This window comes from Equus caballus, chromosome 1, assembly GCF_041296265.1.
Source record: "Equus caballus isolate H_3958 breed thoroughbred chromosome 1, TB-T2T, whole genome shotgun sequence".
NCBI classification, from domain to species: domain Eukaryota; kingdom Metazoa; phylum Chordata; class Mammalia; order Perissodactyla; family Equidae; genus Equus; species Equus caballus.
This window is the reverse complement of record NC_091684.1, coordinates 28,812,512-28,838,255: the sequence shown is the minus strand read 5'-3', so window position 1 is coordinate 28,838,255 and position 25,744 is coordinate 28,812,512. Positions and strand designations below refer to the sequence as shown.

Below are 25,744 nucleotides of genomic sequence, written 5' to 3'. Positions count from 1 at the left end.
GTCCTGTGCATGGAGCAATGAAGACTGTGTCATGAACCAAGGTTATGATTAATCTAATTTGGTGCATCTGACATCCATTAAAGGAAAGGAAGAGAAATTATGCCTACCTCCTCGAGGCAGCCTTACTTGTTTGGGGGTGACGGGGAAAAGATTATTCTCCCCCAACCCTCTCTGAGACTTTTCTCCAGGGACCGTCTCTAGGTTCTCCTGGAGAGGTGAGCTGGTGGCATAGAGGTGGGGCAGTAGGGAAGGGAGTAATCCAGGGTTTAGTTCCTCCTGGAACTGGTGGGAAATGGACCCTTCCCAAGGCTGGAGTAAGAACCTAGAGGTGTGGGTCAGTGTCCATTCCCATTCAGCTTCCCCTACTCCCCAGGCTAAGAACTGCAGGGTGTGTAGTCTTCCACCCTTTTCCCGTTCTGCCTCATCAAAGACCTCAGGGTGGGGGTGAGGAGGAGCCTCAGAGGTGGGTCCTGAGAGAATGGGACTGTGGTCAGACGGGACATAATTGTGGTAAGCATTGCGAGTCCTGGGGAGCAGGGACTAGCAGGGGCCAAAACCAGCGTCTTTGAAATTCAGCTTGGAACTAGCGGGCCGCTGACTCAAAACTTTTTACACATCCCCTTCCTTTCAGCCTGGCCCAGAACATACCTGGGCCATCCTCAGCACCTCCTGCCCCTCATCTCCCTGTCTTCCCTGCCCTTCCCTTCTTTATCCAGGCTGTAGCTCCTAATCCCCAAGACAGAGCCCTACTTTGTGAGAAAAGAGATGGGGGAAAGCCCTCAGCAGGAAGCTGAGACCTCTTCACTTTAGGGGATAGGGCTTGAAGTCAGATTGAACTGGGCTGGCTGGCTGGGCTGGAGTCTCACCTTTGGGGAAGGGGTTAGAGGTCAGGTTGAACTGGGCCAGGGGTATAAAGGAGGGACTGGAGGTGAGACTGGATTGGGCTGGGACAGAAAACACAGGGAAGGAGCTGGGCTCAGGTGGAGCTGGAGGTCTGCATGGTTCAGGGCCCATGCCTCTGTAGTGGGACCTGGCTGGGGTACACAGGTGGGCTAAAACAAGTTTTTCAGCATCATGCTGGGGCCAGGCCCTCACTTGCACCTGGAAACAGAGGCTATGAGGACCTTGAAGGGCCTCTCCTTCCCCCATCCCAGCAATTCTTCCTGACCAAGGGCCTTTCCCAGAGGGGCTGCTGGGGCAAATAGGGAGGAGCCAGATCTGGGGCTCCAGAGGAAGTTGCAGGCCACTATGTTTCCTGAGTTTAAAAAGTGGGTTCCCCTGTCTCTCTGGCCCATTCCCTTCCCCCAAGTGGGGCAGAGTCCAAGCCTGGCAATCTGTCTCTTCCCTTGACCCCCACCTCCTCCAAGACACACACACACACACACAAAATGTGAACATGCAAATGACCGACTCACTCACACAACTGCTGTCCCGGCAGCCCCATAATCCAACAGAATTGTACTGCAAAGCCATGTAATCAACAACACACCCTCATTTATGTACTTATGGCCTCCCACTCACACTCAGCAGTCATGCCTTCTCTGCCTTGTTTAGCACAGTATCCCTAGCACCTAGAGTTGGGCCTGGTACCTGGAGACGGCTCAATGAACACTAGCTGAATGAATAAATCCGCCAGGACACATACCATAAACAAATGCAAATACAAGCCCGCATATATATTCACACATGTCGATGTTCCCTTACACACACGTGCAAGCCCTCTCCCAGTTCAGCAATCACATATATACATACACTGGCACACACACTCAGGCAAAAAGGCCAGATATACACCTAGTGCCAGACACAGACACAATGCAGATAAGTGTTACCTAGCACTCCCAGAGTGAGTTGGTGGTAGCAGCTGGCTGGTAAATGTCCTTCAGTCAAGTCAGGCCTGCACAGGAGTCAGGGGGTGGGGCATGTGTGTATATGTGTTTAAGTGCAGGCCTTGGGGTCTTAAGGCCCTGGGGCAATAAGGAGCAGCAGGGCTGGCTGCAGGACAGGGCCAAGGTAACTGAGTGGACTGGAGACGGGGTGGGGTGATCATGTAGTCCTTTCCTCTGGTATCTTCCTGCCAGCTGGGGAGGTGAGGGTAGAGACATAAGGTCTATGAGGCCTTACTTCAGATGCAGAGACCTCAGTTGGGGAATAGTCTGAGGCCTCAGATTCCTCTGCCTGGGATGAAAATGAGGGAGACTGGGTAGGAGGCTTTGTGTGTACTAAGACGACATCCCCCACCCACAGCAGGGTGGCCCTATCTAGCCAATCTTTAATGGTGAGGGAGGAGAGGACTTGGCGGGAAGTAACTGTCTGGAAGAGTCTAAGTGCCCTATTGCTCCTTCCATCTTCCTAGGGAGCTTCAGACTGCCCCCAAGCAATAGTACTTAGGCATCCTCCTCCCCATGCCCCCACCCAAAGTTAGCAAGGAGACAAACAAGCCTGCTACTCTTCTCTCACTTCCCCACCTAGGGACCTACTGCCAGGGGAGACTAGTTAAGAGATCTCAGCTGGGCTCGTAGGCTGGAGGCTGGGTAGGAGTAGGAAGCTCACTGACAAAGACAGGACGAGACTCCCAGGCATTCTAACCAACTCCTCCAACTCAAGCCCCTCCTAGGCAAGGACCCCTTCCCCACCCCACCTCCAACAACTTAATCCAGGGCTGTCTAACCCAGGAACCCTTCCTCAGGAGAGCCACCTATCTGGCACCCATGACAGAGGTAGGGAACAACAAGGCCAGCCTGGGACACACAAGGAGCAACACCAGAAGAGGGAGGAGTGAGGGGAAATGTGAGATGGGAGTGAAGGGGAATTGACAAGTCCAATTCACACCTCCCCCCAGTGACTGGTCATAAGCACTGCAGGAAGGAGGGGAAAAAGATTGCCTTGGACTGAGTCATTATTAGGCATCAATGACCAACCAAGACACTCTCAAACCGAAAAGTCTCTTTATTGATTGGTACCATACATGACTCAAATGGCCCAAAAAAAAAAAAAAAAGGCATTACAGTCAGGGCGGGACATCCATCTTCCCTACCCCTTCCCTCAGCTCTTGACACAATACCCTTCCAACAGTGGCAGCTGGAGTGGAGGAAACAGGGTGTGGGGCCCCAGAATCCAGAAGGAAGAGAGGTGGTGCTAACACTTCTGGAACTGGCCACAGGGAAAGGCAGCGAAGCCAGAGAGCTGGGGCCAGACTCGTGGGACCCACCTCTTGGCCTCACCCTGGGCCCGGAGCCTCCACATGTCCAACCGTGAAATAGAGCTGAGGATCCTGGCTGCCTCCCCCTCCCTTCTATGAGGAAGGCGAAGGAGGGGATATTGGAAGATGAAGACCCTCTACTTCAGCTGGGGGACAGAGGCCTAAGGCTCCCTGGTGGGCTTAGAGCTGGCACATCCTCAGTGGCTCCTTCCCCTCTGTGGAGGGCAGAAGAGGACTAGATATGCAGTTTGAGGGGTTGGGAGAAGAGAGTACTGGAAAGAGCAGATGAACCCATCCCCCACCCCAGGCCTGCCCAACTGAGACGTAACAAAAAACACAGTGACAAACAAGGCTGCTCCCTTCCTTCCATACTCCCTAAGGGAGGGAGCCTCCACCTCCCCCATCCAAGACAGCTGCTCTAGTGGAGGACTTGTAAAGAATATACACACCATGGGGGGAGGGGGCTGGGACAGAGGGAATCACAGCACTAGGAGGGCAGGCCAGAGTCCTGGAGGATGGGGAAACAGAGACAACAGCAGGGGGTTGTCACGAAGGTGAGGCCATCAACGGCCCCCTACCCCATGCCATGCCTTCCCCAACTCCAGTCACCCCAGAGGAAAAGGGAAGAGAGATGGCAAAGTGTCTCCTTGGTCTGCAGCTCTCAAACTGTATAAAATGGTAATGCACACCCCCCTACCCCCATGCTCACCTCCATCTGGGCCCTAAGCCCCCCATCTGCCAGGAGTAGGGAGGTAGCTGGACTTTTAATAAGGGGAAGAGGGGGGACATGAGTGATCTTTTTTAAACTTACATTTTTAATAATATTATTTTTTAAAAAACTTGGAGCTGGGATAGGTGGCAGAAGGGAGGAGAAGCCCAGAGCTTTACTCCTCTACTACCAGCCACCTAGGGGAGGGATTGAGGGAGGGAAACTCAACCAAGCCCCATAACTTTAGTCTCTAAGGGCTGTGGGTACAGACAACCCCAGGCTTGAAGGGGGTGGAGTCAGGAGGATGGGGAACCCAAAACCTGGGGTGAGGATGGAGGTAAATGCCCTGGGGGGGTGGTCAGGACATTTCTCAAAGGCCCGGGGTCCACATAGGCATCCACATGAGTACCCCCTTCCCCCAAAAGGATCTGCAGAAGCCAGGCCCAGCCCAGGGCCAGTGGGGGGCAAATCTTGGCACCTGCCCCCAGCAAGTCCAGTTCCTCCCTGAAGCGGGTGGATAGAGGCTGCCCATTTTAGATGCTCAGTCTCTTCATTCTGTCTTCTGCTCCCTGGGGCTGCGAAGGGTGGGGCAGGTAGGCAGAGTGCTGGGTAGCCGTGGCGAGGCCTTTACTGGGAGGCCTGTGATGTGGGGTTCTCTGATTTGCTTTCTTGGCTGGATGGAGGCTTGCTGTTCCAGGGGCTGTTGGCGCCCAGGGCAGGGGAGTTGTTAAAGCTGTCCTCGTCGTCAATGCCGTTGGCCGCGTCAAACTGGGTGTTCTCCAGCCGGGTGATGAGCCTCTCGTCCTCGTCCCCGAACTCCCCGCCCATCAGGGTGGGCTCCCCCACCACCATCACATCCTGAGAGTGGCGGAGGTCCCCAAACATAATCGGGGCAGGGGCTCGCCCGGCCCAGGGAAGTAGATACCCCCAGAGCCCCAATACCCACCCAGGAAACAACACCCCCACCCCTCTCTCATACCCAGATTTAAAACCCCAACTCCTCTGACACCCTCAGGCCCTGGAATCCTTCCCACTGCAGGACTGCAGAGCATCAGAGCCTTTAACCCACATCCACTAGATTCTGGGAGAAGTCAACCTACTCTCCTAGCTCCCTAGTCTATCGCTCCAAAATTTTAGGGGCTCCTAAACTTCTGTCCACATGTAAGAGAGAGAGAGAGTAGATCAAAAACATCAATGTGGGAAGTGTGTGCATGTGCATGTGTATGTATTCCAGATTTGCACACATTCAAGTCTGTGTATCCCTCTATCAGTATGAGTGTGTGTATCTCTGATGGTCTGTGTCCCCCCAAGCTGTCTGTCCTGATCGTCCGTATGTTCTCAGGGCTGTCTCTGTCCCTTTATGTCCTATGATACTATGTCTGAGCCTGCATGATCACAACCATGCATGTGACTGAAACGGTCTCTCATCAGTGACAGGAGTTAGCCCATGCTAACTGGCAGAGTACAGTGAGAAAAACTGTCTTTGCTTCGATGCCTGCTCGTGAGCTCAGGCTGGGACAAGGTCAAGGGTCAAGGGTCAGCAGTGGGGCAGCCCAGAAGAGAGAAGAAAGCCGAGATGCTTACAGGTACCTGGCTGGAGAGGGCGAAGGTGCTGGCTGGGCTTTTCTTCTTGCTGTTGCTATTGTTGGTGTTGCCGCCCCCCGAGCTCATGGTGCTGCCCCCTGACATCTTCCGTTTCCGCCGTTTGCTGGGCTGCTGCCGTGCAGGCTCCGCTGTGCCAGAGAAAGGAGACTCAGGTGGGGCAGGGCCCTGGGCCCCTTGTTCCCCATTTTGGCTCCTAAGGAGCCTGAGCCTACCCTGATCCCAATCTTGCAGACCCAGGAGCGAAGAAGGGGCTTCATGAGGAGACAGAGATACAGCCTTGGGGAGCAGCAGCATCAGATCCCGATAAGAGTAGGTGCAGGTGCCAGGCACTCACCGGGGGGTGCTACCATGCGCTGCCATTTCTGGAAAAGGCAGGTCTTGAGGCAGTCGCGGGGGCTGAGGCTGTAGGTCTTATGGCGGGACATGAGCTCCTGCATGGGCTCAAGTATCACACAGAGCTGGGGGAGACCAGAAGGTGGCTTGTCAGGGGAGAGACATGGAGCTGAGACTAAATAGGATGGGGCAAAAACTGGGTGATCAGAGACTCACACGGAGGTAGTTGAGAGTGGAATTGGACAGCCCACACCGGGTGATGTTTTTGGAGAGCTGATCCAACATCTGGGGGTCCTGGGCCTAGAGGGGGAAACAGATAAGAATACTAGTACCTGGGTTGCATCTGTGCCTTGTGACACTCCTGAGAGAGAAGAGGGGCTGTTATTAAACCCATTTTTCAGAAGGAGAAACTCTAACCCTCTAAGGTCACTGTCAGAAAATGGCAGCCCTTGTTCCACCCTCCCCGCTGCCTGCCCTCACCCTCGTGTCTTGGGTCCTGCCCACAACTCACGTGCATGGCAAGGATGCTGCGGGGGATGAGTTCTCGGTGCTGCCGGATGCTGAAATGCCACGTCTTTATCCGCATCATGTCGTCAAACATGAACTCCAGGTACAACCGGCCCTCCACACACACCTGGAGACAAGCTTGTCACAACACTGTCCCCTCCCCAATACCTGAAAGTATACCTGTTCTCCCATTTGTTCACAACTCTCCCACCGCCTACACTTCTGCCACCTGCATATAAATCTGGGTGCATAACTGACATAGACCATCCCCTCATATACCTGTCATACTGCTGGCCCTTTCACACTCATACACATAGACAGTAGAAATGCTTGTCAGATCCTTGTCCTCTCCCCATGTAGCTAGTGACACACTTATTTGCTTTAAGCTCTATAAGGGCAGGCTCTTGTTCACTGGCATACCCCTGTGGTCCAGAAAACTGTTACATACAAACTCAATAAATGTCTGCTGAATGTTGCAGCATGCCTGCCTTCCCTTCTTATCTTGCCACTTCCCAGTATGCCTTCCTGGGGAACAGCTGAGCACATTTTGGGAAAGAGGACAGGAATCAAACCCAGGTGCTTCAGTGTGCCACATTCAGCTGGGTTGCTAACCTGGGTGAACATGGGTTTGCCGTGCTGGGTCACCATGCTGCCCTGGTCACAGTCAAGGGACACAAAGTTGCTGTGGAATGCCTCCTTGGGGTGCTTAAGCACATAGTACAGCTCTGTAGCACCCCCCTCAAAGATGCTGCGGAAGTAGCGTGGGATCAGGGTCCGGCCAATGGCTGTAGAGATGGGACAAACTTTTCAGAACAGAAGGGCCTCAAAAAGGGTCAGGCAGATGTCACCCTTGCCAAGACAGATCCCCTGGGACAAATACCCACTCCCAGAACTTAGAAGGACACAGGAGGTATACACTGTCACAGCAGAGCTGGCAGGAACCCCAGAGGCCACTCACTATATCTCTTTGGTCCATCCTCCAGACAGAAAGTGATGGTTAACATGGCATCATCCTCAAAGAACTCAGTTGTGAAAGCATCCCACCAGAGATTGTCACACTCCTAAGGAGCACAAGGAGGAATGTTTGTGTGTGCCAGAAAACATCCCACAGGAGTGCCCAGATGGCCCTCCTCCTCCCAGCCCCTTCCCCCTGGCCATACCTCTGTCCAGTTTTGAAGCCGTTTGTTAAGCTCGAATATTCTGTAGTCAGTTTGGTTGCCATATGGGGTGTGCCTCCTGGGGGAAGTGAAGAAGGAAAGTCAGTAGGAGCAGAATCTCTCCACACCCCCGCCTCTACTTTCACCCACATAATGGAAAGCACCTCCTTCTCCACTGGACTCTACTTACCCAATCCCGGGCTCCAGGTATGTAGGCGGGTACATAGGAGTTGGGCTGTGTAAGGGAAGAGGCTATGAGAATGGGGGTGGAAGACAGGAATTATTGGGGGGTATCAATCCCTCCCCTTTTCAGGCAGGATCCATCTCCTGAAATGGACAAGAGACTCACCCCACATCCCGATCTAGCATGGTGCCGGGATGGAAAGGGGGAAAGGCGTTGCCGTTCGGGGGCTCCTTCGGCGAGTACAGCTTGAATGACTTTGAGGAACAACCTAGAAGGGAAAAGAAGAAGGGGTCCCGAGTCCCCCTTGAGAGCTCTCCTAGAAGTCTGCTAGACTGTGTGGACAGGGACTCATCTTCTGGAGGCCCCAGAGTGGACTAGGGGAGGGGGACTACTCTAGGGAGCACCTATCTCTGCTTCTAAATCTGGCTCCAATCTTGTTTTATTAAGAAACTAGAGGGCCGGCCTGGTGGCACAGCTGTTAAGTTCGCACATTCCACTTCAGTGGCCTGGGGTTTGCTGGTTTGGATCCTGGGTGCAGACCTACACACAACTTGTCAAGCCATGCTGTGGCAGGCGTCCCACATATAAAGTAGAGGAAGATGGGCACGGATGTTAGCTCAGGGCCAGTCTTCCTCAGCAAAAAGAGGAGGATTGGCGGCAGATGTTAGCTCAGGGCTCATCTTCCTCAAAAAAGGAAAAAAAGAAAAGAAAAGAAACTAGAAGTACTCAGCCCTAATACCCAAGACCCCATTTCTTCACGTGGCTGAGCCCTGGATGACAGAATTGAAGCTGGGAAGAAATGTCAATACCATAGAACAAATAAATATCCAAACATTAGAATCTCATTTTGATAACCTCCCTTTTCATCTATATTATTTTGTTCAATCATCACAACAACCTTGTGAGGTGGCAGGGTCAACTCTAACATTCCCATTTCACAGATGAAGAACTGAAAGCTTAAGGAGACTTGCCAAGATCATAGCTGGTAACCAGCAGAGCCAGGACTAGAGCCCAGATCTTCTGATTCCCATATTCTGTAGTATTTCTACCTCTCTATTGCCCTCTGGAAATCAAGTTGGGGGAGGGGGAATGGGGATTTTGCCAACTCCCTGCCCCTCCTCCAACCCCAGGGTCTCAGGAGGGCAGGGGATCAAAGATAAAGGGGGGTGGGTGCCTGATGGGTGCCGCCCACTAGATAACCAGTTGGGCCTCTTGCCTCCCCCACCAACGGCCACTCCCTTATCAGCCCAGCCCCCTCCCCCACACCAGCCATGGGTCTAGTATTGTCTCCAAACCAGAAACCCAAGGCCTCAACCCCTTTTCTCTTTTGAGACTTGCAGTTGGGGAGAGAGGTAGATGGGCCTCCACTGGATCCCACTCTACTTACAAACAGAAAATAGGAGACCTGGGAAGGAGTCTAGATGCCAGGGGGCTCAGTCTAGGAGGCAACTGGTAACTAGACAAGGGTGTCTGCTTGTATTTATCTGTGCATGTGCACACGTGTCCCCTCTCCACCTCACCCAGCAGCACACAGTTCCTGGTGTACCATTTTCTGACTGGAAGAAGTGTTTCATTCACAGTTGAGTATGAGCCAGGTACTATCTTCCCCCTTCCCACCAGATAGGAGGGGAAACGGAGGCACAGCTCCAAAGGTCCTGACCCCAGTCATAGCTGCTTCCTCACGTTCCTAAAACTTGATTAAATTTGGAAGGGTAGCTGTATTGGCTGTATCTGAGCCCCCTCCGCAATTTAGATACAAAATCCATTTTGTTCCTTGCGGGGAAGAGACAAAGGAAGACCCCGTGCCAACATGTGTCATTTAATTCTCTCCCCAGAGCCCCCTCCTCATAATATGGGCAAATGGAGGTCCCAGAGGGGCCTATAGCACAGTCCCTGAAGGAGCCGAAAGTCAGAGCCTGTGTGTGCCTGCACACGCGTGTGCCTCATCTTGCCTAGCAGGCTTCCACCCTCAGCTCGCCCCAACATGCCTACCAAGGGCTGTAACCCAGCAGCCCCAGGCAGGATCAGGGTGCCCACAACAGGCCCTCACCCCATGCGTGAGCTCTCACAGGCCACGTCCACGTGCTCCCAGCACAGCACACACAGCCTTCACATGCCACTCTAGACTGAATGAGGAGCCTATGTCCTCAGGAAAGAGACAGTCTCTCCCATGCGCAAGTCTCTCCACTCCAGAGACAGACAGACTAAGGCCATGTAGGAAGCCTAAGTTCACACAGCCCACCAGAGGCCAGGCCTGGGCACTGAGCCCAAGAGCCTAGATTATCAGACCTGGCCCTTGTCCCCTAACTAGGCCATCCATTCCCCAAAAGCATCACTGCCCCTGCCCCTCAGTTTCAGGGCCACTTGAAGAAAGGAGTCAGCTCAAGACACTGAAGAGAAGGGAGGCAGGAACCCCGGGTTCCTCTCTAAGTTTGAACAAAGTTTCAGAGCTTTTCAGAACTAGAGAACTGACAGGCATTGCCTGGGGCTGGGTAACAGTTCTTAGGAGCTAAACCCCAAAGCTCTGGGGCCTCTACATACACCTCCAGTGAATGGACACAAACAAATTCAGCATCTCTCCAGAGCCACAGCAACTCCCAGTAGCCCCAGCACAAGGGCTTGGGAGTGAGAAGGGAAGGGGAGGGAACATCACCCAGACCATCTGTCCCTGTTGCTGCCTGTCCCCAGCAGCAGGGGTAGAGGGAGCAAGGTGGGGGTGGGAGTGAAGAGGATGTGTCATGCAGCCATAGAGTCAGACACAGCGCCAGCTCACACCTCTAGCAATTGGGGAGCCCTTAGGAAGGGGGAGAAGAGAGGAAGAGCCCAGAACTAGTAAAGTTTTTCAGGATGGAAGCTGCATCCTGGGGCTGAGGGGGGCACCTCCAGCTGGGCATTTCCATGGTAACCAGCCGGACCTGAGGGCAGGCCCCCTCCCTTTGGGGACTGGCCACAGGTCAGCAGGCCTGAGAGCCCTGGCCTCTCTGAGCTGGGGCACCTCTCCCTCAGCCAGCATACCAGGCCTGGGCCAAACAGAGGACCTGCCACCCACCCCCAACAGGCTTGCAGGGTGCCCAGACTTACCTGGGAGAACTGAGGGGGCCAGGAGAGGTGCGGGGAGCGGCTGGAAGCCTAGAGGGGCCCTGGCAGGGGTGAGGACTGAGGGGGGGCCAACTTCAGCCGCTCATGTCCCGAGTGGGACAGGCAGGCCTGGCTGGGAGCTCCACTCCGCGGGCCGCACAAAGACTCGCACGCACAGCCTCGGCCAGCCCCGCGGCAGCCACAACCCCGGGGGAAAGTTACAATGGCCACTGGGCCGGGGGCTGGGGGCCAGGGGGCCGGCCTGGGGGGCGGGGGGCCGCGGGGAGTCCGGAGCCTTCTTTGTTTGCAAGGTTTCCCTCAACAATGGCTGCTCCGCTCTTTCCTCTCTCCTCCTCCTCCTCCTCGGCTCTCCCCGCCGCCGCCTCTCGCTGCCTCTGCCTCCAAGCAGCCCGCCCGCCCTCCCCAAGCCAGCGGGCCCCTCTGCCGGGGCACCAGGAGAGGCAGGGCCCGGCACTCACACTCACTCACACTCGCACACGCACAGACACACGCAGCGCCCGCCGGCTCCCTTCCTCTTCTCCCTTTCTCTCCCTCCCTCCTCGCTCGCTCTCTCCGAGCCTCTCTCAGAATGAGGCCCCAGGGCGGGCGGAGGGTGGAGCTGCCCCCACCGGCCCCGCCCCCTCCCTGCGAGGAAAGAGGAAGAGGGAGAGAGGGAGGGAGGGAGAGAGGGAGGCAGGCAGGGAGGACTGCTGAGAAAAACAAAAGAGAGATAGAGACTGGGAGAGATGGGGGACAGAGAGGTGGAGACGGAACAGATTGGGCCTGGAGGGACCTGGATCGAGGGGAGGCCTGTGGGGGCCAAGAACTGAAATGCGCCCCCCTCAGCCCCAAGCGTGCTGCTCAGGGGTGAGCAGGGGAGCCAAAGCCACAGGCAGGGATGGAGGAGGGTGCTCTCCTCTCTGGAGACTTCCAGTATCTTCAAACCACCTCCCAAACGTCCCCCAAATGTCCCCCAAATCTCTCTTCCTCTCCCGGGTGATCTCTCAGGTTGAAGGCTGGCCTGGGCTTCCACCCTGGGCTTCAGCCCCTGATGAAATCCCAGAGCAGCTGGGGGGAGGCTCTAGGGGGTTATTTTTGACAGAGACACACTCTGACTTCAGCCTGTAAACACTGATTGGAGGGAGGGGGGACACTCCAGGCTCCCTGCCCCCAACCCAGCTAAGTTCCAAGCCCCAACTTAGATCTGCCTTAGCAGGAAGCCCCCGGTCCCCCTCCACCAGAGACACGTGGGTGCAGGGCAAAGAGGCCCTGTCAAAGCTGGGGAAGGCAACTTGCCCATCCAAGGGTCCCCAGAAAGGCTAGTCTGCTGCTGAGTCCTCCCCACCCACACACCCCTGCCCAACCAAAAAGGTATGTGGTTACAGGGGTAGGGCCTGTTCTCCAATGCAAGCCGGAACTCCCAAGAGAATGGGTGTTTGTAAACTTTGGGTAGTGGTCCAGGACCTGCTTCCCAGATAGATAGGAAAAAAGTCACACACACACACACACACACACACACACACACAGGGGTGGGGGGCAGTACAGACCTCCTACTTCTTTGCAATTTGAGTCTCTGCTCCCTATCCCCTGTCGACCCACCCAACCATATTCACACACAGCCCCATGACAGGATTTCTCATGACTGTGTGATAATAATATTGCACCTGGCTCTGTGAACATCCTCCACACATAAATAACACATCTTACTTTTACATAAATCAGTACCTAATATACACTTCAACCTGTGATACACCTCAAACTCTAAATAAATCCAACCCAGGACATACATACACAGTCTATGTCAGACCCCGACTTCCATACACACTGGCATCTGTGACACACATGCCCCCTGACCCTGACACACACACCAAAACTGCATTACATCCCCTGAACTTGTGGCAGACTATTACATACACACCCTTACCATTTGTTACGCAGGGACTAACCCCATAAATCACCCTCCCTGAAACCTGCATACCATTCTCCATCATGGCCTGACCATACGATACACCCTAGCTTTCACAAACATACTGAAATCTGTGACATTCAGCCAGACCCTGCAACATACTACCTACCACCAGGACTTAAGACATTCCCACTGAACTCCAAATTTACAGCCCAACTCTGGGATAACCAGACCCCTCACCCTTTGTGTGAGACAATTCCTGTCATTTGTTTTGTGCCTTTAAACTTTCCATGGGTGCATTTATAGGTAGTACCTCAAGAGATCGTCACAGTATACAGGGCCAAATATTATCCTAACTTGAACAGTGGGACAGGAGGGCCTGAGGCTGGAACCGAGGACTTCTAACCCCACTCATACAAGCCCAGCCCTGGGGCATTTTGGGCATTTCTACTCCCTTCCCTCCAAGGAATGGCCACTCCTGGCCACAAATGACTGTCTACATGGAGAGGGGGGATGGGTGTGCGCTCTGGCGTCTGCCCCTAGTTCAGAGCTTAGAACTCGCACCCAGTCTATCCCCTCAAATTTCAGAGAGAAGGGCTCCTAAATACGAAGATGCATCAAGACTCAGGCATATCATTCAAATCAGGCACTCTCTTAGTTCCTCTTCTCTGCAAGTCTGCTCCTCTCTCAGTTCTGACTTAATTCCCCCACTTGCACAAGGACAGAAGAGGGCCAGCTAAAGAGATCAAGTCTGAGTTTGAAGGCCCTAAAATTGGATGGGGTGGAGTAGGGAGAAAGCAGGGAGCAGCAAAGAATGACAAAGGTGATGAGGGAGAGATGAGAGACACCACCTCTCCTGGAGGTGGGAACTCCAAAGGTCAGCAGCCTCCCCTATCCCACAGGATAAGGTACCAGCACTGCCCCCTGCCCGGGCCCCCGGGGCTCCCTGACCCAGGCCTCCAGTGTGCCTGCCCCCCTTCCTTTGTCTGTGCCCGGCCTCCCGTTGGCCTGGCGCTCTGCCATCCTCCTCTCCTGGCTCCCAGCCGCCACCACTGCTGCCTCCTCCCCTCCCCCTACTCCTCCCTGCCTTAACCCTTCTGAGCCACATGCTGCCCCAGACAGGCCCTGGCCCCCTCAGCAACCTGCCCTGCCCAGGGTGATGCCCCTTAGCAGAGGTTCTCCCTGCTCCTGACCAAAGCCCCAGAAGCTATTCCCCACTCCAAGAAGCTCTATGGGAGCTGTGTGTGTGTGTGCGTGTGTGTGTATGTTGTGGTGTTTCCTTCCGCATGTGCATGCGTGTGGGTCTGCGTGTGCTCTGGCTTCCCTCAGTCACATGTGTGGGGCATGTGCTGTCTCTGCCGGGCTGGGGGAGGAGGAGGAGCCGGGAGACAGCAGAGCACAAAGGAGAGACTCAGACAGGCAGGCAGGCAGGCAGCAGGCAGGCGGCCTGCCAGGGCGCCCTGGCCCCCACCCCAGGGCTGCTCAGGTTAGGGGGGGCTCTTTGGGCCTGGACTGTACATGCTGCCATGATACGCTTGTGCTCAGCCATGTGCTCCCACTCACCCATGCAAGCCTGGTCCCCTCCCTTACCCCAATTCCTACCATTCCCCACCCCCAGGCACTCTCAAGCCCCTCCCCATGTGGTTCTCCTTGAAGTTTAACCTCCATCCATCTTATGTGGCGTCAATCCATAAGACTTCTTCACTTTCAGATATTGAGGAAAAAGACTCCTCACTCTTAACCATCTTTTGCCCCCTTTCCCCCAACCAGGCCACCAGACACACAAAAGGAACATGCCTTTTGGAGCACTGACTGAAGTTGTTCTCCGTCACATACACCCCTGTAGATGAGTCCTCTTCCTGTCCCCAGGCTGCTCCCAGAGAGACTGAGGGGGAAACTTTGTCCCTTCTCCTACTAGACCTAGACACTCTGCCCCAACTTCAGGGCCAACCTTCCTTACCTCCAGCCTGACAACCCTTCCATATCCACCTCCTATCCCCTATTCCTAGGAACTAAGAATCAAAATTTAAGACTCAGCCCTATAGCTTGTTCAGAGCCCTACTTAGCTTCTGCTATGCTCATGTGTGGTGATGGAAGACCAAGGCCATGGGGCGGACTCAGAGCATGGATGGATCTGAACAGGGTACCCAGCATGGGGGCAATTATAAAGAAAATACACACACAAGCATACACACCAAGCTGGTAGGAGGAGGAATGATGGGGCCAGGCAGGATTCCCGCTTGCCAAGCTCTTCCCTCTCCCCCTCTCCCTCACCCTCTGCAGCAGGAGGCAGGGGTTTCCCACACCCAGATATTCCAGGATCCTCAGGATCTACTAGCCCTTCCTCTGGGCCTCATGGACCTTAAATGTCACCCTCAGCAGGCACTTTAACCGTGTGCCCAGCCCAGCATAGCTTGGCCTGGGTCACATGATTTTCAAGGAAGCTTCTGCACTGGCAGCTTCCCTTGGGGCCTGGGGGCTGGGGTGGGGGTGCTGTTGTGGGGTTTGGGTCTCCCAGAGCACAGGGCATCTGGAGGGGCAAAGGATCCAAACCAGGCTAGATTCAGGGACACATGACTATGAGAAAGACACTAACTACAGCCTGGGACAGGAGGGGGTCCTGCAAATAATTCAAGAACCCAGAGTCCTAGGGATGGGGATAGACGGTGTTCTGAGACTGTCTGAAGAATACCTCTCCAGTCACATAACCTCTCTCTTTCCCTTTGGCAGTGAGGCAGAGCCTCTTCCTCCCCAGGAAAGAACTCAGACCCAGGCTGTCACTGGCAAGAGTTGATGTGTGTTTCGGGGAGGGAGGGAACTGAGCCTAAGTCGTCTCCCCAGTTCTCACTTTGGGGTCAAACATTGCTCCCCTCAACTCAAGTCTCACAAATCACTCTATTTCCTAGCTTGCCTGGGGCTGCCACATTCCCCCTCCCACTAGGGCAGAGACTGCCAGACCCGAGGGGCCAATTATCTCCCCCCCCCCCCCGCCCCCACAACACACAGGAGTACCTCCAGTCCCTCAGGAGGGCCAACCTTCCCTGACAACAGGCAAGAAAATTTGGAGGGGGGCAAGAAGGGCTCCAATCAATCCCTATCCCCAAACACGGACCTCAGAAATAGACAAGAGGGGGTGTCACAAAATATGTAAGAGGGAATAAGCAGAAGAGAAGTGGGGGCAACCCAAACCAGCCAATCACAACTCTATGATGACCCAAGGGGGGGGGTCAAAAGTCCAGACTCACTTCTGATTGGCTAACACCCTGGAATTCTGGGAATTTCTGCCCCCCAACCCAGCCCCAATTAGCCTCCCCCCACAAAAACATACTCATAAGCTACCCCCAGCATCCCCTCCCCGTGCCTCTGGGCTGCTGCGCATTTACACAGTTGGGGAAAGCCCTCCCCCAGACTGAGGCCCCGCATATCCCTCACAGCCCCCGACCTCCGCCACGCCATGGACGCCCCCCACACAAGTTCTCGCCAAACAAGGGGTGAGGGATCTGCCGGGAGGGTTAGGGAGGGAGGGGCCGGACGGCCGCGCGGCCCCACTCACCAGGACAGGCACAGCCCACTGACATCTTCACATCGCCCGCCGCTGAGGGCCCAGCCGAGTCACGGTGCCCGCCCCGCGCGGGGACAGGCCGGGCATGAGCCGCCGCCGCCGCCCGCGGCCCCCGCTGCCCTCGCCGCCGGCCCGGCCCGGCTTCGGCCCGGTGCGGGCGGCCCCTGGCTGCAGCGAGGGGCCTGTCAGGCGCGGAGCAGACAGGAAGGAAGCCAAGCAGGAAGGCGAGCTGCCTCTGCGTGTGTGCGCGCGGGTGTGCGTCCCCGGAGTGTGTGTCCGTGTGTGCGCGTGTGCGTGTGCGTGTCTGTGCGCTCCTGCCGCCCTCCCCGCCGCCACCGCCGCCGCGGCTCGCCCCCCTCTTCCTCTCCCTCTCGCTCTCCCTCTCCCTCTCGCTCTTGTACGCGCCCGCTCTCCAGCCCCAGCCGGGCTGGGCCGGGCTTTATTAATATGCTAATTGCCTGCTAGTGGGAGGGGAGAGCCGTGTCAAAGTGACCCGGGCGGGCGCGCAGCGAGCGACGACGTGCGTGCGCCGCGCGGCGGGCGGGCGGCGAGGGGCCGAGAGCGTTCAGGGAACGGCATGCATGTGACGCAGCTTTTAAAAAAGGAGAAGGAGGCAGAGACCCCAGAGAGGGAGGGCGGGGAGGAGGGCTCGGAGGCGAAGCCTCGCACTCGGTGTCGGTCCTCGCGTGCCGCCGAGCTGGGAGCGTAGCTGAGCCGGAGCGGGAGCCGGGACTGGGGGAGGCGGAGCCAGGGTGGGCTGTGAGGTGTAGCTCTCTCTCCACCCCCGGCCGCGCTGAGGGAGAGAAAAGGTACTGCCGACCCCCAGCCATGCTCTCTGCTGAGACCCCAGTCTTACTCTGGAGACTGCCTGTTACGCGTTCCCACCCCAACGTGGGTGGGAAAAGAAGTATTATCTTAATTCTTGTAGCAAACCCTCAACTCGCCTCCTCCCAAAATTAACCACCTTCCCTTGCCTGCTAAACCAGTTGGGATTAGAGCTAAAAGGGTTAATTAAGTGGTTCCCCGCCCTGCTCCGCCTAAGGGCCTGGGATCTGTGTTTTGCTGGGGGGAGGGAGGCAGCGGAATGACCGCCAGGTTGGACTGGGGAGTGGGGGAATCACAAGCCATGCTTCCCCCTTGCAGGCTGTGACTCATCAGTCAAGAGACTCTTCCCTTCCCCCTTTCTCCATCCAGTCTCGGCCTCCCCCAACCACCCCTCGCCTGGAAGCTGCTTTCCTTTGAGGGCCTCTGAGACTGGGGAGGACAGGAAGCAGACCCCTCCAGTGCCCCCTACCCGTAGAGGCTGAGGCCATGGTGCGGGGTGGGTGGGAGGGAGGATGATCTGGATGGTCAATGTAAAGAACTCTCTTTCCCCAGGGAGGAGCCTCCCAACCTTCAGGCATTCCTCAAGGACTCCCCAACCCAGCCCTGGGAAGGGCGGGGGGGGGGGGGGGGGGCAAGCTCCCTCTCCATCCCTTCCCAAAAGCCCAGCCTTAGCTGCCTCATAAACAGGAAATACCTATTAGCAGGGAGGAGGGAGGAGAGAGGAGCCGTCTGGAAGAGAGAGTTGTCCCCCTCAAGAAGGGGGGGTCCCCAGCTGCTAGCTTCTCTTCCTTAAGCTTCAGGGTGGGCTCTAGGAGTACATGCTGGGAACTTGGGTTGGTATCCCCTTCCTAGGGCATCTGGCCCAGATTGGATAGGGGGGTTGTTACTTAGCAGGGGATTGATTGCAGAGGTTCCCTCACTCCTGCCCAAAGTCAGCACAGCTGGCTTGACTGCCTGGGAGGGGATTACAGATGTGGAGGCTTAAGTGTTTATAAGACCCCTTCTCTCCACCTCAGCTTTTGCCAAGGATCACGAAATGATGGGTGGATGGATGCAGAGTCCGGGGGTTGAGAAGAGGGCCTGCGAGGTTATGAGGACCCCCTCCCAGGTGCTTAGGAGAGGGTAGGGGAGGGGAGCTGTGAGTACAGCCACAGGCTAACTCTGGCATTCCTACCCACATTGTGGATTCCCCCACCCCCAGCTTTCCCTATCCCCACCCCCACCAGGGGGTGGTGGCGGGTGGAGGGAGGTGGTGGTAGGGGGCTGCAGAGGGACGTGACTGAAGCCGTCCACACTTATACAAGTGTTTCCTTGGCAGCATCCCCTGCCTGTGTCAGCCTCCTCCCACATTCTCCCAGGCAAAGGTCAGCACTAGAGGGACTAAAGGGAACTGGAATTTTGGAGACCCAGGTTTGAATTCCAGCTTTGCCTTCACTAGCAAATGATCTGGGATAACTGCTCTAGCTTTGGTACCTGCACCTTGGTGAGACTCAAACTAGACAATGTGTGCCGGGTCAGCTAGCCCAATGCCAGCAGTACTCAGTATACATTAGCACCTTTCTGCTTTCTTTGTGGTTATCTGTTTTTTCAAGAGTGTTGGGAGCAGGCTGGATTGGCTGGAGGACTAGAGGTAGTGTGGAGGAGGAGGACTACATGCCTTGACCCATTTTACTCTCTGCTGTCCATGAATTTGCCTTCCTCCAATCCTGTGACCACTTACCCCTAAGGCCAGTCATTCCAAACAACTAGCTTGGCCAGATTCCATGGTGATCACCAATCACCTGGGTAGACAAAGGGGCTTACAACCCACCCTGAAGGGGACTTTGCCTCCTTTGAATCTGAGATTCCCTTCTAGCAGATTACATGTGTGGAAGGTGGAAGGCAAGGAAGAAGAAAACACTATGTGCCAAGCACTGAGCACTATGTACCTGAGGATTCATTTGCTTTTCTTGACGACCTTTGGAAGAAGGTGCTCTTACCTCCATTGAACAAGCAAGAAAACTGATTTTCAGAGAGGTTAATAAATTTAAACTTGTCTGTAAAATATTCTTCTCTTTCTTTTTTGCCTACCACTAGTTAATGCCTCCTTTAAACCTGAGTTCTAGCTTTACCTTCTCTGGGAAGATGCTCCTCTCACTCCCACCTCAGTGGATCTAGTGGCCCGGTTTCCTTTAAAGAAATATCTCAACAAGGTTGAATGGGTGATTAAGGTAAGTGACTTCAGTTCCTTGAGGAGTTTAGGGATGGGGCTTAGGGAGGTTAAGTAACTTCCCTGAGGTCACACAGCTAACAGGTAGTTGACCCAGTGCTCTTCTTCCTGCCTTACTTCCAGTATGGACCAGACCTGGGGAAGGAGAGAACATCCTTGAAGCAGCTCTGGGAATTGTGGTGCAGGCAAAAATGAGAAGAGAAGTCACAGATGCCTGGCAGATAGACCTGAGGTGTGGTAGGGAGGTGGTGAACCCATGTGGAAGGTCTTTAATGACAATGTCCTGGAGTATGGCGGACTTAGCTGATTTGGATGGATGGATACAAGCACCCACTATTCTTTTTCTTTTTCTTCTTTTTTGAGATGAAATCATGACATAAATTAACCATTTTTTTTAAGATTTTTTTTTTTTTCCTTTTTCTCCCCCAAAGCCCCCGGGGACATAGTTGTATATATTTTTTTAGTTGTGGGTCCTTCTAGTTGTGGCAGGTGGGTTGCCACCTCAGCATGGCTTGATGAGTGGTGTCATGTCTGCACCCAGGATCCAAACCAGTGAAACCCTGGGCCACCGAAGCAGAGCGCGCCAACTTAACCATTCAACCATGGGGCCGGCCCCTAAATTAGCCATTATAAAGTGAACAATTCAGTGGCATTCCAATATTTTTTCATACCAGTCATTAGTGCAAGATGGATTCTAGACATGGGATGCAGTGAAGTGGGAGGTACACAGGAGAAAAGGTGAGGTAAGGAACGGTGGAGGCAAGAGGACCCCCACAGAAAGGCAGAAAGCAGAAGCAACTGGCTTGGCTTGCTCCAGGAGAGGTGGGCTCCCTGCTTCTCCCAGCTCTTAGAACCTGTCCCATCCAACTCCCTCTCCTGACCTTGACCTTGGCTTTCTCTATTTTCTCCCACATTTCTCTTATTCCTGAAACTTCCTCAAATACTTATTGGCGTTGCTTGCTCTTTCAAGGATGAATCTTTTTCCATAGATGTAGTAGATGATATATGTCTTATTGATAGCTGTGCCCCCAGCACCTAACAGGGTGCCTAGAAACTAGTATGTGCCCTACAACATTTGTTGAATGATTATAAGAATTCTGATAGGGTTTATTTTCCCCGCCTCAACATGTCTCCTTCCCCTCTTGTCCGTTTACCATCATCATCACCATCACCATTTACCACCATCATTCCTTTCTCTGCCAAAGGAGTGTCTCAAGCATGTAAGAAACTCCCAGGAGGGCCCAGCCTGGTGATGCAGTGGTTAAGTGCGCAGATTCTGCTTCAATGGCCCAGGGTTCATTGGTTCGGATCCCAGGTGCGGACATGGCACCTCTTGGCAAGGCATGCTATGGCAGGCATCCCACATATAAAGTAGAGGAAGATGGGCACGGATGTGAGCTCAGGGCCAGTCTTCCTCAGCAAACAGAGGAGGATTGGCAGTGGATGTTAGCTCAGGGCTAATCTTCCTCAAAAAAAAAAAAAAGAAGAAGAAGAAAGAAACTCCCAGGAAACCTGTTAAGGATGTAGAAGGACCCACCCTCAGATGGAGAAAATCTTATATCTGGAGAAGGACAGGGATCTAGGAGTCTGCATTTTAAAGAAGTTCCTAAGGTGATTCTTATATATGCCAGGTTGGGGATAGTTCTTTCTTCTAAAAGGATCCTTGCCCTTGCCCACCAAGTGGAAGAAACCTATTTGTTCATCTCTCCTCCCATAAGCAATTGCTCAGTACAGTGGAGGATACACCATGTAGCAAATGGTTTAACTCATCGTTATCCTCAATTTCTTCCTCATTAGCATGCGGATAGTAATCCCTGCTTTTCTAATTCTTTCAGGGATATTGCAAAGATTTGATGGTATGTGACAGCAAGCTGAGGACTGTAAATCATTCCTCAAATGTGTGCAGTTTGGGGCTAAAAATAAAGCACTAAAACGGATGTTGCCTGAAGGTTTGCAGCTCCTTGGTAGAGTAACTGCAATCCAAGTATATTAATTATCTATTGCTGTGTAACAAGTTACCCTCCAATTTAGCATCTTAAAACAACAAATTTTTATTATCTCACTCAGTTTTTGAGGGTCAGGAATCCAGGAGTGGCTTAGCTGGTGGTTCTGGCTCAGGGTCTCTCACAAGGTTGTAGGCAAGCTGCTTTCCAGTTCTGCAGCCATCTCAAGGTTTCACTGGGGCTGGAGAATCTGCTTCCAAGTTCACTCTCATGGTTGTTGGCAGGCCTCAGTGCTTCCATGGCTGGTGGGCAGAGGCTTCAGTTTTTTGCCACATGGGGCTTTCACAACATGGCACATTGCTTTCACTAGAGTAAGAGATGTGCAAGAGAGGGATAGAGAGAGAGAACAAGAGCACCTAGGCTGAAAGCCTCAGTCATTTTATAACCTAATGTTGGAAGTGATATATCATCACTTCTGCATTATGGTATTAGTCACACAGACCAACCCTGGTACAATATGGGAGAGAACTAGAGAAAAATGTGAATAACAGGGGCTGGCCCTGTGGCCGAGTGGTTAAGTTCTTGAACTCTGCTTCGGCGGCCCAGGGTTTCACCAGTTCAAATCCTGGGCACGGACATGGCCCTGCTCCTCAGGCCATGCTGTGGCGGCGTCCCACATGCCACAACTGGAAGGATCCACAACTAAAAAAATACACAACTATGTACTGGGGGGCTTTGGGGAGAAAAAGGGAAAAAAAAATAAAATCTTTTTAAAAACCCAAAAAACGTGTGAATAACAGGAGGCAGAGATTATTAGGGGCCATCTTGAGGGTTTCCAATCACACCAGGTTCAGTCCTCAGTGTTGTAGGTCTGGAGATTCAATTTAGGCGAATCAGAATTCATCAAATTCAGAAGACTGGCTCACACAAATTAAATACACGTGATGCATTATCTGGGTACTGCTCTCCCTCTTTTCTAGAACTCTTTAATTAAACTGGTCTTCCTTCTGAAGACAACAAACGTGTTCCCACTTCAGAGCCTATGCACTGGCTGTTCTTACCACAGAACGCTCTTTGAATGGCTAGAACTTTCTCATGATTCAGGTCTTACCTCAAATATCTCCTCCTCAGAGGCCTTCCCTGATCACACCATATAAAATTGTTCCCCCTTACCTTTTACACTTTCTATCCCATTTATTTTCTGATAGTACTTATGGCTCTGTGAAATTATTTTAACTCTTTGTTTACTTGGAGATTGTCTCCCCACTGGAATGTGAGCTGCACTAGGGAGGGTTTTTGGTCCGTTTTATCACTGCTGTATCTCCAATGCCTGAAACAATGCCTGGCATGTAGTAGGCACTCAGTAAATAAATTAGAATGCTGATTTGTTCGTTCACACTGAGAAATATGTGTCATATGAACTGGACACTTTGTCTCACTTGATCAACGCACTTTCTCCCCATAGAAAATGATATGGGAAGTCAGTTATTATAGTCAGATGAGTCTTTGATGAGCTTGGAGCCAGGCAAGGACACATGGTTGGAGGTTCCCAGTGTTTGGTGGCCTGCATCTCTGAGGTTTTTCGTAATGGACCTTAGAAAGGCACCTGCCGAGGATACTAGTAGCCATGACACCCCTGTCCAGGTGGCATTGGAGACCCAAAGACATATTCTTTTCTTTCTTTCTTTCTTTTTTTTTTGCATGAGGAGCATTTGCCCTGAGCTAACATCCATTGCCATCTTTTTTTGCTTAAGGGAGATTAGCCCTGAGATAACATCTGTGCCAATCTTTCTCTCTTTTGTATGTGGGATGCCTCCACAGCACGGCTGATGAGTGGAGTAGTTCCACACCCAGGATCTAAATCCATGAACCTCGGCCATCAAAGCAGAGCACAAGGAACTGTAACCACTTGGCCATGGGGTGGCCCCCCAGAGACATAGTCTTATCTTTTTTAGTAGATTCCATGCAGACACCATACTTAGGTGAGTAGATTGTTTCATCAGATGCTGAATAAAGCAAAAGTGGCACAATTTTCTGCTTTCTTTAACATTAATCTTCTTCCCTAAGCCTCATCTACATAATGATGACCATAATTAGTGTCCAAATCACCAGTATTTACAGAGCATCTCTAAGAGTATGTTTCTTCCACGGAGAAAGAATTGTGTCATCCTGTATTGGTTCTTACTGATTTCTCATAGGCAATTGTTTCCAAGTTTTTGGAAATAAACTTTATTGTTGCCCCTCAAATGACTATTTTATTGAGAAAATTGTGAACAGATTCAGTTGCTGAATTTGTGGCATTTAAAGCCTATTTGGGGGAACAAAACTAATTCACCGGAAAGATTAAGAAACTAGCTAAAATGAGGTTTCATTAGTCTGCCCAGGGTGCCATAACAGAATACCACAGCCTAAGAGGCTTAAACAACAGAAATTTTTTTTTTAAAGGTTTTATCTTTTTTCCTTTTTCTCCCCAAAGCCCCCCAGTACATAGTTGTATATTTTTCATTGTAGGTCCTTCTAGTTGTGGCATGTGGGATGTGGGACACTGCCTCAGCATGGTTTGATGAGCAGTGCCATGTCCGCGCCCAGGATTCGAACCAATGAAACACTGGGCCGCCTGCAGCGGAGTGCGCGAACTTAACCACTCGGCCACGGGGCCAGCCCCGCAACAGAGATTTATTTTCTCACAGCTCTGGCGGCTGGAAGTCCAAGATCAAGGTGCTGGCAGGGCTGGTTTCTGGTGAGACCTCTTTGCCTGGCTTGCAGGCATCTCTTCCTCTTTTGACACCAGTCCTATCTGATTAGGTTCCCACCTTTATGATGTCGTTTAACCATATGTACCTCCTTAAAGGCTCTCTCTCCACATACAGTCATATTGGGGGTGAAGCCCTCAGCATGAATTTTGCCGTGGGGGTGGGGCACACAATTCAGTCCATAACAAAGGTCCTCTCCTCTCATGAATTTTTGTGGGAATGTATATATATATATATTTTTAAGATTTTATTTTTCCTTTTTCTCCACAAAGCCCCCCAGTACATAGTTGTATATTTTTAGTTGTGGGTCCTTCTAGTTGTGGCATGTGGGACTCCGCCTCAGCATGGCTTTGAGTGGTGCCATGTCCGCGCCCAGGATCCGAACCGGTGAAACCCTGGGCGCCAAAGAGGAGCATGCAAACTTAACCACTCAGCCATGGGGCTGGCCAGCCCCTGGTGGGAATGTATATTGATGCAACCTTCTTGAAGGGCAATTTGGCATTACCCACCAAAATTTCAAATGTGTACATCCCTTATCTCAGCAATCTCATTTTAAGGAAGCTATTCCATAGAGTAAACAAAAGTGCAAAGATGCATGTATAGATGTACAAGAATGTTCACTGTAACTTAACTTGTAACAGTGAAAAGCTGGAAATAATAATGGTATATTTGTATAATGGTACTGGTATTCACTAAGATTTCAGTAAATATTTGGTTAGTGAATGGACTAATGTATTGTTACATGATAAAAATCAAGTTGTAGAACAACACATGAAATGGTTCCTTTTTTTGTTGAGGAGGATTAGTCTAGAGCTAACATCTGCTGCCAATCCTCCTCTTTTTGCTGAGGAAGACTGGCCCTGAGCGCACATCCATGCCCATCTTCCTCTACTTCATATGTGGGATGCCTGCCACAGCATGGCTTGCCAAGTGGTGCCATGTCTGCACCCAGGATTCCAATTGGCGAACCCCGGGCCGCCTAAGTGGAACGTGTGCACTTAACTGCTGTGCCACTGGGCCAGCCCCGAAATGGTTCCATTTTTGGATGAAGAAAAGACCACTATGTGTCCCTATACCTTGTTATTATTATTTTTAATTTTTATTTTATTTTTATTATTTATTTATTTGTTTGTTTGTTTATTTATTTATTTATTTTTTGAGGTAGATAAGCCCTGAGCTAGCATCTGCCAGTCCTTCTCTTTTTGCTGAGAAAGACTGGCCCTGAGCTAACACCCATGCCCATCTTCCTCTACTTTGTATGTGGGACGCCTACCACAGCATGGTGTGCAAAGGGTGCCGTGTCCACACCTGGGGTCCGAACCTTGGAACCCCAGGCTGCGGAAGCGGAACGTGCACACTTAACCATTGCGCCACCGACCGGCCCCTCTGTACCTTATTATACGTATAGAAAAAGTGTGGATGAATACACGCGTAAGTGGCAAGGGTTAAATCTGGGGAGTAATATTGGTATTTGCAGGCCAAGCATATCTTTTACTTTATAGGTTTGTACTCTGAAGTGACTTTTAAACTTTTGTAATAAAAAACCTTTTTAGGGGCCGGCCGGGTGGCGCAGCTGTTAAGAGCGCACGTTCTGCTTCAGGGGCCTAGGTAGGGTTTGCCGCCCGGATCCGGGGTGCGGACATGGCGTCGCTTGGCACGCCATGCTGTGGTAGGCATCCCACATATAAAATAGAGGAAGATGGGCACGGATGTTAGCTCAGGGCCAGTCTTCCTCAGCAAAAAGAGGAGGATTGGCAGCAGTTAGCTCAGGGCT

The 25,744-nt window shown here is 52.7% G+C and overlaps 1 protein-coding gene and 1 long non-coding RNA gene across 5 annotated transcripts; one reads left to right on the top strand and one right to left on the bottom strand.

The window, feature by feature from the left end:
* Window positions 1–2,928: 2,928 nt before the first annotated feature.
* LDB1 (LIM domain binding 1) lies at window positions 2,929–16,649 on the bottom strand. Of its 4 annotated transcripts, none has more exons than XM_014733242.3 (11): window positions 16,232–16,649; window positions 7,860–7,962; window positions 7,701–7,745; window positions 7,514–7,589; window positions 7,312–7,414; window positions 6,966–7,138; window positions 6,358–6,480; window positions 6,063–6,146; window positions 5,848–5,971; window positions 5,493–5,641; window positions 2,929–4,766 (listed from the first exon to the last, which is right to left on the bottom strand). In XM_014733242.3, the coding sequence occupies exons 1-11, from the start codon at window positions 16,254–16,256 to the stop codon at window positions 4,536–4,538; spliced, it is 1,236 nt and encodes a 411-aa protein (XP_014588728.2). In that variant the 5' UTR covers window positions 16,257–16,649; the 3' UTR covers window positions 2,929–4,535. The 4 variants fall into 4 exon arrangements, with proteins under 4 accessions (XP_014588728.2, XP_005602339.2, XP_001499283.1 ...); XM_005602282.4 differs by having other exon boundaries at window positions 5,499–5,641; window positions 16,232–16,627; XM_001499233.7 differs by lacking the exon at window positions 16,232–16,649 and adding an exon at window positions 10,776–11,387.
* Window positions 16,650–16,864: 215 nt separating this feature from the next.
* On the top strand, window positions 16,865–24,741 carry LOC138915602 (uncharacterized). The gene is made up of 5 exons (XR_011421633.1): window positions 16,865–17,049; window positions 19,142–19,275; window positions 19,398–19,506; window positions 23,039–23,199; window positions 23,729–24,741. It is a non-coding gene; the product is annotated as an uncharacterized lncRNA (long non-coding RNA).
* The last annotated feature ends 1,003 nt before the right edge of the window (window positions 24,742–25,744 follow it).